We start from the raw sequence: 16,177 nt of genomic DNA, 5'->3' as shown, positions 1-16,177 counted from the left end.
GGGGGAGTCAATAGGGGTTTTGCACATTTCCAGAACATCCTGAACACATTTGTAAATAATTGTACATATTTTCTTTTATCATTGGTGTTTAATTAAAGCTGTGTAGTTTAGTTTTCAATCCAGCAAAGTCTCTCTCTTTTTCTCTCTCTCCTTCCCTACCTGGGTGTGGGGGGGAAGGGGATCAAGAGTTTTGTTGATTCTGAGACAAACAGTGACACACCACTGAGCAGTAAACCATTTGACCCATACAATTTCTTCACAAGTGATAATGTAATAAAAAGATGGATCAGGTGAGAACTGCTGCCTTATCCCCACCATACTACTCGAGATTGCTGTGCATCCAGTTCCTACCACTATCTGATACAGCAAATAATGTAAGAGGAAGAGTCAGACATTGCCAAAACAGAAGCCTCAGAAGAGCTAATTCAAGCAGTTCATACCCATTTCCTTCAGTCACTCCTCCTTTACCTACCCCTTCCCTTTTCCTCTGCTCAGCCTGCATCATCCATTTGTACAGCTGTGCTTTAACAGAAGAGGGGCAAACTGCCTGCAGTGGGGAGGGCTGGGGGTGAAAAAAGAGCTTCTGTTAATTTGGGGTTTATTCCAAATTTATTACTGGCCATGCTTGCAAAGCAAAATTATTTCCCCTCTTCCCCTACTGATACACACACAGGGGTACATACAGATATCCAAGCACTTTAAGATTTACAGTGAAGCAAAGGGGCAGGATGCTACTCCAAATTGCAGGTTACACAGCCACACTGTGTATTGGTGGCACAAGGGCCATTACTCTGATTTTACACATGCAGTGAAAGCCAAACCTTCCTCTTTTCCTCATTTTCAAATGAAAGAGCAGAACAAGGTTGCTCAGTTCACTGTCTGTTTTCTCTGGGGCAGCACAGCTAGGTTTTATGTTGATTTTTTGGTGACATATCAGTGCAGGTCAGATGCTGTCCTTGAAGATATGGGTCTGTTTGTGTATTTACATATCTGCAATTAACACTGCATAAGCTAAAATGGAGCCTTACAGGACATTTTTCTCAGGTCATCCTGCTGTACCGATGAGGAGGCTGCTCAGCACAACACGAGGGTGTCTCTGCACGGCAGAGCATGGGAGAGCACAGACACAGCAAGATACACTCTACTGCCTGCAACAGACACCTCTGATGACAACATGACTGTCACTATCCATGAGGCTACACAAAACCAGTAGCAGCAAGTGTCTGTTCCAGTGACACTGCTTCACACCTCCAGTTGCCCTGGTGCCACTCAGGTTTAGGTTGGTTGCAGTGATCACTGTCTTCGTAAGAAGTTTTTTAAAGTTTTATGAAATGGTAAAGGTCTCTTGTAGAAAGTAAAGGAGAATTAAAAACTGCAGAGCTCCAAAACAGAAAGAGCAAAAGTAAATTCAGTGCAACAAAGGGTCGCTTTCTAAAGACATTAAACAGTTTTAAGACTACATGCTAGTCTAAGTAAATGAACACACCCTTGTTATTACAGAGGCAACCAAAGTGGGAAGAATGGAAACAGGCTGTTATAGGTAAAGCCAAATGAGATGTTGCTTAGTAACTCTCAGCAGGGAAGCATTTCAGCCCAGCCATTTTAGGGAACCTGATGTTCTGACTCAAGGATTATTTTCTCTGGAAAAAAATCTGAAACCAGGAAAACTCAATTTAATAAACATACAATTAATTTCCCTGTTACAGCAAAGCATGGTGATAATGCTTGGGAAAATACAGATGTATTTATAAACTTGTACAAGGAGGAACAGACAAGGCATGTTTTCAGCAAAAGCATCACTTTACTGAACATGTTTTTTCTTGCTGATTTTTCACCCCAAATACAGTAAACTTCACATTATTTTTTATTTTCAAATTGTGAAATACACAAGTGATAACAGGAGTCTGGAGGTACTACACAGATCATCCTATTATTATAACATTATTTCTGTAAGATTAGGTTCCTGGAGCAAACCCTACCTCAGCTCTGTTGTTGGACACAGATGGAAAAGAAGAAAAAATTGGTTCCTCCACTTGTTCTGTTGCCTGGAATAATTCTAATTAGGCCCTTCTTCAGGTCTTTGCTTTTATGGGTTCACAGAGATGTCACTTGGCTTGGCCAAAGATATCTCGTATCAGGGGAAAAAAACCCCCATAAACCTTATTTGGAGATTCACGTTGTTTTTGTTTCCCTTTAGAAAGATATGATGTTTCCTATGGAAGTAAAAGCTCTGGGGTGATCAGGCAAGTACATCTGTGTTCATTGCTGCCACAACTATTGTTCAGCATAGGCAAGAGTCAGGTACAGGAAAGCACTTCCTTTCAGCAGCCTCATTACAGATAATGATGATAGTTATGAATGTAAACTATTGCATAGATTTAAAAAAAAATAATATTTAAAAATGGAAAAAACATGTCAACATATCACACTATCCATGACAACACAAACTGCCAAAGACTTAACACAAGAATATGTATTTTATCAACACTGCTAGTAGCTGGAAAGCAAAGCTGCAATAGCATAAGTACTAAAATTTGAGTTCTGTGTTAAAAGCATGGCAGTTTTTCACAAGCCTGTTGTACAAGCAGTGAAAGGATGTTCTGTAAGCCACAAAGATTCATGTCTCACTGTCCAGAGCCTGGTTTGAAGTTTAATGACACACTGTTGATACAGAACCTCTGCCCAGAAGGTGTGGGACCATCATCAAACACATGGCCTAGATGAGCGTCACACTGCAACAGAAATTACGTACCATTATTACCATTAAAAATATGGCCCAACATTGTGCTGCTATCTACTGTGCTATCTTGAATGAATAAACTTCTCTGATGTCTCTCTTGGGGAGAGATCTCTGGCCAGTGGGTGAATCCCAAGATGCAGTGTGTTAAAATAAATTGCTTATTTTTATACCTTGACAGCAGTAATAACACAGATTTAGGGTTGGGAAGAAATGGTTAGGGGAGGCAGCTCTTTAGAAAAAGGCCTGGGTGTCACAGCAGGTCCTGATAAAAGCAGGGGTCATGGGTTTGGGAAAGGTAAAGGTGCAAGGACAGGAACACCATCTATAATGCACCTAAAGAGCCTCTACTCTCCGGGACAGGCCATGCCCAGCTGCAGCAACGGGTCCAGGTTTGCACTGTACTTTGAGAAGCAAAAGGATCGATCAGAAGGAGTGCAAAATACAGCAACGAGAGGACCAGCACTTTAAAAAACACTGCATAGAAAGGAACAATTGAAGGAATGGAGCCTTTCTAGTCTAGAACAGAGATAAGGGAGTCAAAATAACTTCCCAAAAAGAGAAGGGTGGCTTCTGTGAAACAAGAGAACTTGTAGAAGACAGCTGTGAAGTTGCAGGCCACCACCATCGCCATGCAGGGCAAATAGCAATAAGCTTCAACTGCTGAAAAGCAAACTTAGTGCTTTCCCCAGTGTCTAACCAATAGTAGGAAGAGATAAATGTTACAGCTCATTATCTAGTAAGGCCATGGAGTTGTCATCACTGCACATTTCAAGACCATCTTCAGCAAACACCTAACAGAACTGAATTAGGAAGAACCAACCCTGTGATGGGGCAAATGGCTAAATCTGAGTCCCTTCTACTGTCTGTTGTCACGTACTGCTGTTCACCTGGGGTCTTCCGAATTAATTTTCTGCCTAAACTCCAGCCCTTGAGTATACATACACAACTACTCTCCTCAGTCACATCATTTGTTGCACCCCATCCTGACTGCCTATATTTGATACTTTACTCATGTGTTTCATACCAAGAAGTGAGACAGAATGGTTCCAGTGATACCATAATTCTCACTGCTGCAGTTAGATTAATTGATGGGCACAAAACCCCCTTATTTGTTAAGATCTAGGTCTTTTGGCTCTCACCTCCAAAATAAACATACCTGTTTGCAGACGACTTCAGTTCTAGTTGATCCCAATGAGTTATCTGGTTGTCTCATGATATTGGTGTTACTTTCATCTCTGCCACAAGTACCATAAGCTTCAGAAAATGATGGCCATCCAGTCCCAGAATTGTATTTCTTTTCTGAGCTGTAGTGGAAATCAGATCTTCTTGTTAATGAATAACAGAGATGTTACAAAAAAAAGTCTGGTTTTAGTAAGATCATTGGCGTTTTTCCTCACCCTTGTCTTGTACTATTAGTGACATTTGGCACAGTAAAAGTTTTCTCACTGGCATCAAACTGTGCTGGAATCTCTTCTGCAAAGGAAATTCGTGACTAGACCACAACGGGAGCTATTGCCTCACCATGTCCAGTGCGCTGACAGTTTGGTATTTTCTACAGCTTGAAAGAAGGTTTATTCCAATAACCGAGCACATGATTTAGCTGAATTACACCTGCAAACTTGTAGTTTGCAGCCTGGTTCAATACAGCACAACCTTCGAGAAAGGAGTTTACAAGAAGAAACAAAAGTATGGAAAATTAGCATAGAAAATGGCTGGGTTGGTCCACCAGACCAGGCTCACATCTGCTGATGGCTTTGGCTTGCAATGACCCATCAAAACAGCTTAGTATTCCTGTTGACAGACAGGATTATCAACCCTATTTAGTTGCAAATTAAAACCTAGAGTGTATTGAGGAATATGATCAGAAAATACTTGGGGCACTTAGCATGCAGGTATGAGGTCATGCCTCCTACTTAAAGTTGTGTTGGCAATGAACACTCTTCTCCAGCGAAGGGTAACCTAGTGTGTTAGAGCAAGAAATGAAGGCAGAATCACATACAACTGGGATAAGTCAGTCGTCTGGAGACCAACCACAACCGTTTCCTCCCCGTTTCCCGAACCCAATGCTCTTACTGGCACCTAGTGGTGGATAGGGCAGCAACACCAGCAGCAGCTTTTCTGGGATCAAGGGGATTAGTCCATTAGTCAAAATAGAATTGAAAGCAAAACCTCTAATATATATCATGTGTATTTTGGTGGGATATTAATACAGTCAAGAAAAATCTGGAAATCTGACATGCAATACCTTTTAGAAAGACAAGATAAACAAGCAGGGCAAAAAGCTTAAAAAATTCAACCCAAAGAACAGTGCATGCTGCAGCATTGTATGTACATTGTATGTACAGGGCTGTCTTTCAGCAATGCAACAGTGGAAATAAAAGAGGATTTTCAAATACAGAATGACCAAAAGCTCGTTAGTGTGTGGCTGTTGCTCAGTCCATTGCATCAAGCCACAAAGACCCATGAGAAAATGCTCTCCTACCACCTCCGTAAAACCAGGGAGAAATTTGGCACAGCACAGAAGCAGGCTGCACCAAAGCAAATGCAGTTTGAAGTCTCTACGTTTATACAAGAAGGTATTCAAGGCTCCAGACCTACTTCCTTCTGGCCAAAGAGGGCACCCTGCCTTCCCTGCTTCTTTTTACAAAAACCACACTAACACTGTGCTTACCAGCCAGAGTCCCAAAGAATAACCTGGGGGAACACAGACGTCTGTACATGACCTCTGAGTTTCCCTGACATATAGCTGTGCTGTTTCTTTTTATATTTTCAAAATACTTCAATTTTTTGGACACAGGGGTCTTGCTCCTTATTCATAAACAGATATGAGTATCCTCTCTGAAACCCTGTAGAGTCAGGGAATGTCTTGAATACTGTGAGGGTTTTGCATCTGACCCTGACTGACTCCATTCCTTACATGCCGTTCCCAATACTTAAGTTTATTGTAGATGTTTTCCACTGCTAAAGAATCAATCTTTCGAGCTGTTAAACTAGCTCTCCACAGAAACGGTCTCTATGTGGTTTTATTAACAGTAATATCACTTAGATTCCCTAATAGAAACATTTTAGTACCCAAAAATATTGCTACTCAAGACCATATTCATCCTTTGAAGTATTTCACCACTTAATTTATGGATAAATGGACTTTCCCTAAACATATGCATTAGATTAGCCTTCGACGCACCATTCCTCCAGCACATGTCATTTACTTTGATCCCTATTTCAGTTGTCCTGGATGGAAGCCAGATAATTCTAAAAAGTGCTTTTTGCTGTATGAATCTCAGCTGTAGGCTTATGGTTGGCTAAAGGTTTGAGATTTCATTATAGCCACCACAATTTGCCATCTATAAAGGTTAGGGGTTTGTTCCATGTATTTCAAGCTCTTTCAAATGAATATTTGGTAGCAGAAAGTAATAAATTTTGGTATAAATGTATATATACACATGTACTTTGAAAGAAAGGAGGAAATGCTTCATGTTTACCTGTAGCTAATGATCTAATACATTTGAAAAAGAAAGGATGTTTCAAATGCATGCAACATGATGAATTAATCTCTTTATCAAATACCATTTTTGCCCCTCATGGTAAGTGCCCTCCAAAGCATAAAGCATTCATGCAGAAAGGATTTTCAAATAATTTTGCACATTTGATAATTTTCAATTTTCTTAAAAGGTTTTTTGTTATTTTGTTTGTGGATATTTTTTTTTCTGTAAGTTTGGGGGATTTTTATTTCCCTGTGTCAGCCTGTAAGGCTCAGCATTAGTTTATGCTTTAAACAAAAGTACCTATATTCTCTGAGAACTGGATACTGCAAAAATTAGGATGACTATTTGGTTGTATTGTAGTTTAGTTAACAGTTAAGCAGCAGAAGCAATTCCCTCCAGTGCTCATCTCCCTTCATGTTGGCCTGTCAATATCTATTGTCTAATATGAAGGATGTCTAGATTGAGGGAACATTTGAAGGAATTGAAGGAACTCTTCCACAGCTTAGCAATTTAAAATTTCTCTAATTTATCTGAATTTTCCAGAGGTATTTTTATTTGTGTTCAGGATATTCTGCAATGCTGCACCAGCTTCTGAAATAATTTTATTCAAAAGCATTTAGTAGCAAACCTTTACAGAAGAATATGCATTTAATAAAATATTTAATTGCATTACAATAGTTTTCTTGGCCAAAGGAAAACAAACTATTCACAATATTCAGCCTCCAATGTTAACATTTAATTTCTTAGTTTTGGTTTATTTTTAACATAGTCAGTACATTTTTTTCCTCCTCTATCAAGACCTATTGTTCTTCAGCTTCCCATCTGAAGTTCTAATTTGAAGCGTCCTTTAAAGTATTCATAAAAATGGGCATATCAGCTGAATTCCATTGAACTCACAGTTGGAAATATAAAAAGGCTATTTTCTAGATAAAAAATATGAGGAACTGTCTTTTCTGTTTCAGTTACAGAGACCAGAACACTCTCTGTGCATCCCACTCTGAGGCACTCTGTTTCTTTTTACTTAGATTTTAATGAAGTTGCAAAATATGTAGTATTGTAAAGAGCACTGAGGTTAATAGTGCAGTCGTTTGCAGTCAGGTTTTTTAAGTAGATGTAACAAAACCGCAAAAATAGCCAAATTTAATTTAGGGAACAAGGGGTTGAAGAGGAGGTGTCAGCTACAGTATGGGGGACCTAGCAGTAAGAACACAGCAGCCAGACTAAGGCAGCCCAAAGGTCTCTCTAAGCTCAGTGGCATGAGAGACAGGAGATGACTATGGAAAAGCACAAGAAGAGGGAATAAACACGTATATTTTGTGGCAAGTTCTGGTTTAGGGAACCTCTTCAGAAGAGAATTATTATCAACCAAAAAGGACAGTGTGTGTAGCAGGAAGGAAAGGCAGACCCTAAGGTAGCAACTACTGTCTGCTGGCCAGTGGAGACCCTCAGATGCTCAAGAAAAGGGCACACACCATGTACCTGTATCACCACAGGTATCTTGGCAATCTTATACTTAGCACTCAGGCAACACAGGATTGCTCTCCTGACCTATGCTTTCCATTCCTCTCATGAAAAGACACCACCCCTCCTGCCACAGTTGCAGCATTTTACAGATGCTGTGAAGCCTGAAGGGTGTTACCTGAACAGTGGGGCATTGCAGCACACGCAGCAGTATATTCCCGATTCTGTGTTATGCAGATAGATTCCACTGAATGGCTTTTAAAAAAGGAAGAAAAAAAGAGAAGTTAATAATGCAGGTCTTTAAAAGCTCACCATCTGGAACAACCATGTAGGAATCAGATTCAAAACAGGAGAAACACCATAAAAAGAAGGCTTCACAGGGGGGCTTTGAAGAATAAACATTAGCAGCCTAAAGAAATTAAGGGGAGGGTGCCTTTAGATTAATAGTGAAGACTACCCCTTGCCCCCAGAAACTTTGAGACAGTCAGATGCATAAATCATCCAGGTACCAAGGCTGGAGTCGTGACCTCTGAGGAACTTGTAAGAAATGCAGGATCTCAAAGACCAGGGCTCTGCTACAGAGTGCCACAACTTCAAAGTTGCTCTACAAAGGGACTCTCCTCCTCTTTGCTTAGTCTGGAATTGGGATCCTCATTTTACAGATAAGAATTTGGGCACAGTTCACACGATTTAATCCCACAATAGATGCTCTGCAGGCAGAAGCCCTGGCTCTGGGCTCGGGCTGCTGGTGCTCCACACACAACACTATATGGCTTCCATCAGAGAAGGAAGAAGAGCATGGGGACAAGGTCTGTGGGTGATATGACACACGAGGAATAATCTGGCTCCTCAATAGAGTGCTATATGTAAAATTTCCAGGGTGAATCTATATGTGACTAAAAAAATGAGACTGCAGGACAAAAATATTATCTTCTTCCTCCCCTCTGGAGAGACCTCCACTATTGCCACACAGACAGGTAAGCTGGCAGTAAAGCATCCCAGAGAAAAATAAAATATGAAAAGAAAATTGAATGTTTTTTCATCTGCAAACCAGCCTGGGTCAGAACAAAATCCACCTGGTTCAGTATTAATCTAATTTTCATCCACAGAAAGGCAGGAGAAAACCTGTGAAGCAACTGAGTGATGAGAGCTCCCCAAAGCAGGTTTTTCTCTGCCCAGCAGGCAGAGGTATTAGCTTAACCTTGAACAGCATTAGTGCTTTTACTTACTGGTTCAGTTCCTTTTTGTCTTGTAACATAGAATTGCTCTGGAGTCAATTTTTTTTTCCAGTCTGTAGCAACAGTTGCTTCAGCTTGTTTAGTCAGAGAACCTTTGTCTTCAATTAGAAATAGAAAGATAATTTGTATTATTTTACCACTGTTCTAATCACTCCTTTATCATCTCAATTCTCCCAAAGTTTCTGTGGGTACAGAGCACAGGAGGGCAATTCAGGGACATAAGAGCAGGGGTGAGTGCAGGACTTTGCATCTGCTTTCCATTCTGTGGACTACATATGGAGAGCAGCTCCAGCACATCACCTGGGAAGACTCTGAACAGAAATGATCACCTATGAACCAAGACACCACCCACTCACTCAGCTCAGCCTTTTGTTCTGGATGCCCTCTCCCTGGGAGTGTTCAAGGACAGGTTGGATGAGGCTTTGAGCAACCTGGTCTAGTGGAAAGCATCTCAGCACATGGCAGGGGGGTTGCAACTTGATGATCTTCTAGGTCCCTTCAAACCCAAACCATTCTTTGATTCTGTTATAGCTTGAGGTAACTGCTGGCCTCCTGGTGCTCCTTCCTCATCCCAGGGTACTGCTGAAAGGTTTGGTAGTTTGCCACTTGGAAACCCTCAGAAACCAGAACTAGTGCTCATTTCCAGGCTGTCAAAGACTAGACACTTCCACGGGCATCAGTGGAAAGTGGTGCTAAGAAAGAGCACAGGAATAAACCAACACCTACAGCCCAAGAGAAACAGGGCCTAAGAGAGCAGCAGCCACTCATTCCAGTGCCAACCTCCAGCAGTGCCTGCTCTGATTCTGCACACACTGTCTGTGTGCTCACGGTGGCGTGAGACTGACCAAGATATTAATAGATTGGCTGGAAAACGAGGAGTAAAATAGCTTCATTTCTTCCTCATCAAACAGTCTGAGGTGGGAAGCCACATCCCTGCTTATCTCCAATCAGCAGAGTATACGTGAATAAAACCAGCTCCCGAGCGAGGAACCTGGGCTCGTCTCGCGCAGCACGGAGCTGATACGGGGGGTAAACGTGGAACTGGAAAGTCTCCCTTTAGCTATAAACACTATAGCTCTGCCTGCCAGCTCCGGAGCAACAACCGCAGCAGCCTCACATCGTCCCCACCGCCAGAGGACGGCGGGGCCGGGGATGCCCTTCCCCCCCCATCCTCCCGGGGGAGGTACCTGTGCCCTCCCGGGGGAGGTACCTGTGCCCCCGGGGCCGGTGCGGGAGCGGAGGAGGAGAAGGCGGGTCCCGAGCACCCTTCGGAGCAGAAGAGCCGCCATTCCTGCGGGGCGGGACCGATCCGGACGTTCAGCCTAAAGAGCTGCACCTTACAGGAGCGAAGCACCCGCTAAAATCCCGGTGCTGCCTCTGCAGGTCAAGGTTTCAGTCCCTTGGCGAGAGGCGAAGAGAGCGGCTCACAAACAGGACGCCTGGTGCAGCCATGGAAACCGCAGGGACCCGCCCGGGCAGCTGATGCGGCCGCTCGAGGTGGTTTTGAAGGAGAGCGAGTCCAGTATTTGCATGCAAAAGTGCTCCTGCTCTGCTGAGTGAACGCTAGAGGCTCTTGATTGAGTAATTGTGAGGGTGATGAGCAAAGTGGCCACGTGTTTACACCGTGTGATTTGCAGTCACAGCTGCGTTGCTTTGGTCTATAAATATCCCTTCAGTAGGACCTGTGTGTTAGTTTGGCCTCCTGTCCCTAAAATGTAGGCCTAAACACAAGTCAGTTTGCTAAGCTAAGCTTTGTTGTTGTTTGTTTTTTTCCAGTAATTGCATTTCTGATTTGGAATTAGTTCATCAGTGCTGAATGATGTGGAAGGAACTGTTTTCATTGCATCAGGTAACAAAGCTAATAATGGTGTTTAATACAAAGTAGCTTTATTTTTTTGTCTAATCTTTTTAGCCTAATCTCTAAATCAAAGCTAAAAAAAAATGGTGTTGTGTGCTCAGTTTTGTGTATACACATGCATTTTATTGAACCAACCTCATGCCTAAGCTGGTGAGTTCAACAGAACCCCCTGCATAACGTGTGGTTGGTACCATGGCTGTAATCAAAAACTCTGCTCAGACCCACTAAGCCATGCATGGAAAGGTGGAATGAGGCAAGGCTCATAGATAATCACATTCTGTCTGCAGTGGCAGGGGAGAAGGGGGCACAGAGTTGATTAATGGTTTTGTCCTGTATAATAAGACACAGTGGAGTGAAGCCAGAGTACCTTGATAAAAATCCTGGAGATACGTGCCTGTGGTTCCTCAGGACTATGATTCAGGGAAGCAGGGCTGCTGGGCACTGAGGAGAGGGCAGGGTCTACACTGCAGGCAGAAAGACAATGTTTTTCCATGTTCAGTCATTTGGGGAAGTGAAGATCAGAGAGAGATGTTTCCATGAAGATCAGAGAAAGATCTTTCCAAGCTCCCTTGTAGCAGTCATTTAGCCACTGTTTAAGAGGGAATCGGAATATGTTAGGAAGCCCTTGGAGAGGAGAGACCAGATTTGGCACTCCCCTGTTCTGGCAGATGACTTGGGGCTGGAAAGCAGTGGCAAGAGATGGTATCACTCCTGGGGCTCACTGCCACTATCTCCAGCTCAACCCTGGAAGAAAGGCATTTACCTCCCGTTCCTGGCCTTGGTCTCAGGCAATGTTTGCTGCTGAGCAGGACAGGTAATCAATCGAGTTCTCCCTGAAGTATCTAGGAAATTAAGGAGAGTGAGAGAAAGTGATTACTCCTGAAATTTGCATGTTTTAATGTAATTGACATTGATTTAACTGGATCTTCTTTTAAAGACAAAATTAAAAGCAAAACAAAACACATCAGTATCTTCCTTGCAGCTCTGTTACTGGTGCTATCCCAAAATGCACTAATTTCAAGGCAGTGGGAACTGAACCAGCACAGCTCCATTGCTGTGCCACCTTCCCCAGGCCCTGGAGGAGGGAGCAGGAGCCTGGGCTGTGACTCCAGGGAGCAGAGGAGCAGGAAGCATTAGGCTCAGCAGCCCCAGCCTCCACATCCCCTCTGTTCCCCAGCGTGCTGCAAACCACTGCCTGGTTAAAATGAGCATGGCTGTGGAAGAGGCAGGTGTGTTCATCCCAAGGGCTGTGATCCAGGCCGGAGGGTGGGTGCTGGCAGAGCAGATCCTCCATTTTTCCCTCCAACAGGAGCCTGACCTTCAGTCCTTCGAACCAGCGTGACAGGTCTTCCTCAAGCAGAAAACACCTCCCCAGCTGGAGGCGTTTCATTTTTTGGATCTTCAGTGCTGAAAAACCAAATCATTGTCCTGTCATGCCTGTAATATTGCCTCCCATGGTTACAGCACATACCAAGCTCCGTAGCTAGGCAGAGAACCAGCCTGCATTTCTCCCCATAGACTCTTATAAAAGTCAATTAGGCTGTTACTTAATTTTCCTCCTTTTTTTTCTCCCTTACGCTGAAGGGTAAGCAGTTTAAAGTCTCCCCTAGCTACATTATGTAAATTTTCAAGTAAATTCTCCCTGAATTGTAATCCAGTGGGTTTATCGTTAATAATGTTGCCTGACTCCAGCACATACACAAGCTGCATCCTGGGAAGGGTCACTAATGCTGTGTTAGATGTGTGTGGACGGGGGAGAAGCTCCTCATGTCCTCCTGTGGTGCTGCTTTGCATGGAGGCAGCAGCAGCAGCATGTGTGTAGGCGGGTGAAGGCAGGAGTAGGAGGGAAGCAGTCACGGTCCAGACTATCCTGCTAATATTTATTCGGGCTCTAACCATTTCCCAGCCCAGGCTCTGTATTGACTGACAGCTCTGGGGACAAGCAGAGCATCACATACTGCCTACGCTGGCAGATACTGAGCAGTCAGGCAGGAAGCAGTGAGGTGCAGAAATCAAATGAACCCTATTCAAAGTCAAACCTCTGCTTAAGCAGCTTTTGTTAAAGCCCCTTGACATTGCTACGTATAGAAGAAAACACTGCTATTTGTATTTTGGATGCATTTGTATGGAATCAGTCTTCCTCTACATATTTTTTCACACCTAAGGTATGTCCCATCCTAAGGGATGTTCCTGTTGAAATGTATGGGATCTCAGCATACAAGAATTTGGCTTGGACCTGTCATATGTCGTGGTACTGTGAGTCCAGGTCTCTGGTGAATGAAGGAAAGGGAATTAGCATGAGCATTTTGGTGGGTAGGTTGAATCTGTGGCAGGCTCCATTTTCCCCACAGAAACCCTCACTGCTTTTGTAGGAGGTGATCACAGGAACTCCATGTCCTTCCTCAGCAGAGCCTTCCCTCTCCTCTAACAGACTGGATAAAACTCCACAGCTATTTTCAAGCCACTCAGATGTGATGAAACTCTGACTCCTGGTATATGGAGATAAGTTTCCACATGGAAACACTATCCAGAGATATGCAGTAATACTCTGGTGCTGAATTCCAATGATGGAGTGGGATTTCAGCAAGAATTATTAGTAGCAGAAGTGCCAAAGCATCTTGGAAAAGAGTATTGCTGGTTTCCAGAGGCACGGAGAGACTGGACAAAGATCTGAGCCTCTCTGAAGCTGATCCATGGATCCTGCCAAGATTCATTTGTGGAGTAGCCTGATGTGATTCAGATCAAAGATATAATCAGAAATAATGATCACACTGCTTCTTGCCTTGTTTGCTTTATGGTTTAACATGTCTTTTTGCTAATTGTAAGCTAGAGGATACCTAATTATTCTGACCTCTGTCCTTAGAAAAAAATAGGTCATGTTTGTGGACTAGCCTTCTGCTGGAGTCTGAGGATGAGGTTTGAGGAGAGAGGAGAAGAGCGGTGGGGGGCGGGGGTGGAGAGGAGGGGAGTGGAGGAAAGAAGAGGAGAGAATTTGAGTTGGAAGGGACCTGCAAGTTTTGTCCACTATGACAAATGCTTTGCGTTAGATTAGACCAAATGCCCTCCATGGGTCCTGTCCAGCATAAATTATTCTAGCATTTGAAATACTGTGAGAAATTTCTTGCAAAATGAGTGAAGACATGAATTCAAAGTGAAATGGATATTTTGCAATCACTCCTTGATAGAAAACTCCACTCTGCAATCAGGCCGCCTGTTCAGCTAAATGTAATCCATTTTGAAAAGTAGACACACTCTGGGATGGAGTGAGTGTATCTGCAGGGGCGGCTATGGGAAGGTTACAGGCTGTTTCCCCAGGTTGCCCCATGCGTCCCCAGTATCATACCATCCAAATTCCTTGAGCCACATGGACAGTAATAAATACATTCCACAAAGTTGTGTGTGATTTTTTATCCTTCATACCTCAAGGTAGTGAGGAACTGGGATGGTTCTTCTTCCACCTAGTGCCAAAGCATGAACAAAGCATTGAATGAACAGTTATTTGGCAGCAACTGCTGTAGCAGCAGCTTTCTGCAGGTTATCTTAATGGATTTATCACCCTGAACTAAGCCCTGACCATCTGTTCTATCCTCTAATCACAGATGCAGAAAAAGCTAATTCACAATTGCATCATAAAAAAGTGAAATATAAGTGATTTAAGAGTGGGGTATGTCATGCTTCACACTCTGATTGGAGGAAATTGCTTTCCCTTCAATAAACTGAGTACCCTGGTAACAGAGTTTGTCTCTTTCCCAGCAAATGGGAATTCCTCAGGAGTAGGGCACACCAGAAGAAGGTTTTATTCCCGCTCACTCATAGAATGAAAAAATCATAGAATCAATCATAGAATCACAGAATGGTTTGGGTTAGAAGGAACCTTAAAGATCTCTAGTTCCAACCCCCCTGCATGGGCAGGGACACCTCCCACTAGACCAGGTTGCTCAAAGCCATCATCTTGGTTGGATCATCTTAGAGGTATTTTAAAATTTGGGATTCACTGCAGTAAAAAACCTTTTTTCATTCTGTCTTAGATGAGCCCCAAAATGTGTATTTTTAATGTATTTTCTAACCAGGAAAAGCATAAACTCATCATGCTCCTTAAAAATCCCTTACAACTGTATTTCCTCCATCTCACTTTTGCCGTGATGCAGCCATGTCTGGCAGAGTCTCCCACTCATTTTGTTCTGGTAGCTCATCTTCACTGCATTGTTCTTGGCTTGGAAGACCAGCAGAAAGCAGGGTGCTGGGTGCATGTCCTGCTTCTCATGAATGACCTTTAAGTCTTTCCTGCTGCCACTGTCCGAGCCATCAGCAGGGGGAGTGGTTTAGGTGGGAGTTCAAGTTCTGCTTCACTTGTGTTGTGTGGGTAAGGCCTCCTGGCAGTGTCTGTCCTCTGGAAATCTTATACTAAAAAATAGATGCAACTGGACAAGTTAAGGGGTCAAGAAGTAGCATCTTGGTCCTCTGTATTTTTTATGGGGTACATCCTCCTGCCACTAGCACCTCTTCCCAGTGTCACATAGTGTGCCCTGAGTCTGCAGCAGCTTCAGCAGAACTTTCAGCAGCCCTAAAGGCTGTGACCAGCTCGCAGGGGAGTTTGATGGGGCACCAGTGAGGCTGGGCTCACCTTTTGGTTCATTCAGGTAAGAATTGTGGAGTAATGAATGGGACTGTTGGTAAAGTAGATGGATAGTGGAGGAGGAGAAAATATCACAAAAATAATTTGGCATCTGGGTTTTTGGAGGCTTTTCAGTTTAGGTTTGTTTCCCACCCACCTCCCTCAGTTATCTAAAACCAGACTGTGATGTTCTCAAACACATGTTATTTGAAAATTAAGAAACATGTAGTAGGGTGGAAGCAGTGCAAGACTGCAACTCCCATTAATGGCAGGTGGATCTAGGTTTAAACTCACTTATATTAGAAAAAGGAAAAATTGGATAATGAAAACACATTAGCACATGATTCTTCTGTATGATCTACCATAGATCTGTGTCTTAAGAGTCCCCATTTGTCAGAGAATAATTTTTCAACTTGGAAATTAGATATAATTACAAAAATCTCTTACATCTTAGGACACTGAGCAGACCTCCACCCTTATATAATTTTTTCCCTGATGCCCATTAAAACTAATGACTTGACATTTTGAAAAGCCTCTTGTCATTGTAGAGAGGTTGGTGCTGGCCTCTTTTCACAGGTAATCAGTGACAGAACAAGAGGGAATGATTTCAAGCTGCAACAGGGTAGGTTTAGATTGAACATTAGGAAATACTCCTTCATGGAGAGACTGGTCAGACACTGGAATAGGCTGCCCAGGGAGGTGGTTGATTCACCATCCCTGGATGTGTTTAACAGTTGTTTGGATGTGGTGTTGGTAGATATGGCTTAGGGTTTAGGGCAG

General features: G+C 43.1%; 1 protein-coding gene across 1 annotated transcript; it reads right to left on the bottom strand.

Annotated features, from left to right (window-relative positions):
- Positions 1–2,624: 2,624 nt before the first annotated feature.
- Positions 2,625–10,213, bottom strand: MSRB2 (methionine sulfoxide reductase B2). Its single transcript, XM_010007019.1, has 5 exons — positions 10,135–10,213; positions 8,916–9,022; positions 7,865–7,941; positions 3,897–4,044; positions 2,625–2,732 (listed from the first exon to the last, which is right to left on the bottom strand). Exons 1-5 carry the CDS (start codon positions 10,211–10,213, stop codon positions 2,625–2,627), a joined length of 519 nt encoding a protein of 172 aa, XP_010005321.1.
- Between the last annotated feature and the right edge of the window lie 5,964 nt (positions 10,214–16,177).

This window comes from Chaetura pelagica, unplaced genomic scaffold (assembly GCF_000747805.2).
Source record: "Chaetura pelagica isolate M959 unplaced genomic scaffold, ChaPel_1.0 scaffold17, whole genome shotgun sequence".
Taxonomy (NCBI): domain Eukaryota; kingdom Metazoa; phylum Chordata; class Aves; order Apodiformes; family Apodidae; genus Chaetura; species Chaetura pelagica.
Note: the sequence above shows the minus strand (reverse complement) of the source record. Positions and strands in the feature narration are given on the sequence as shown.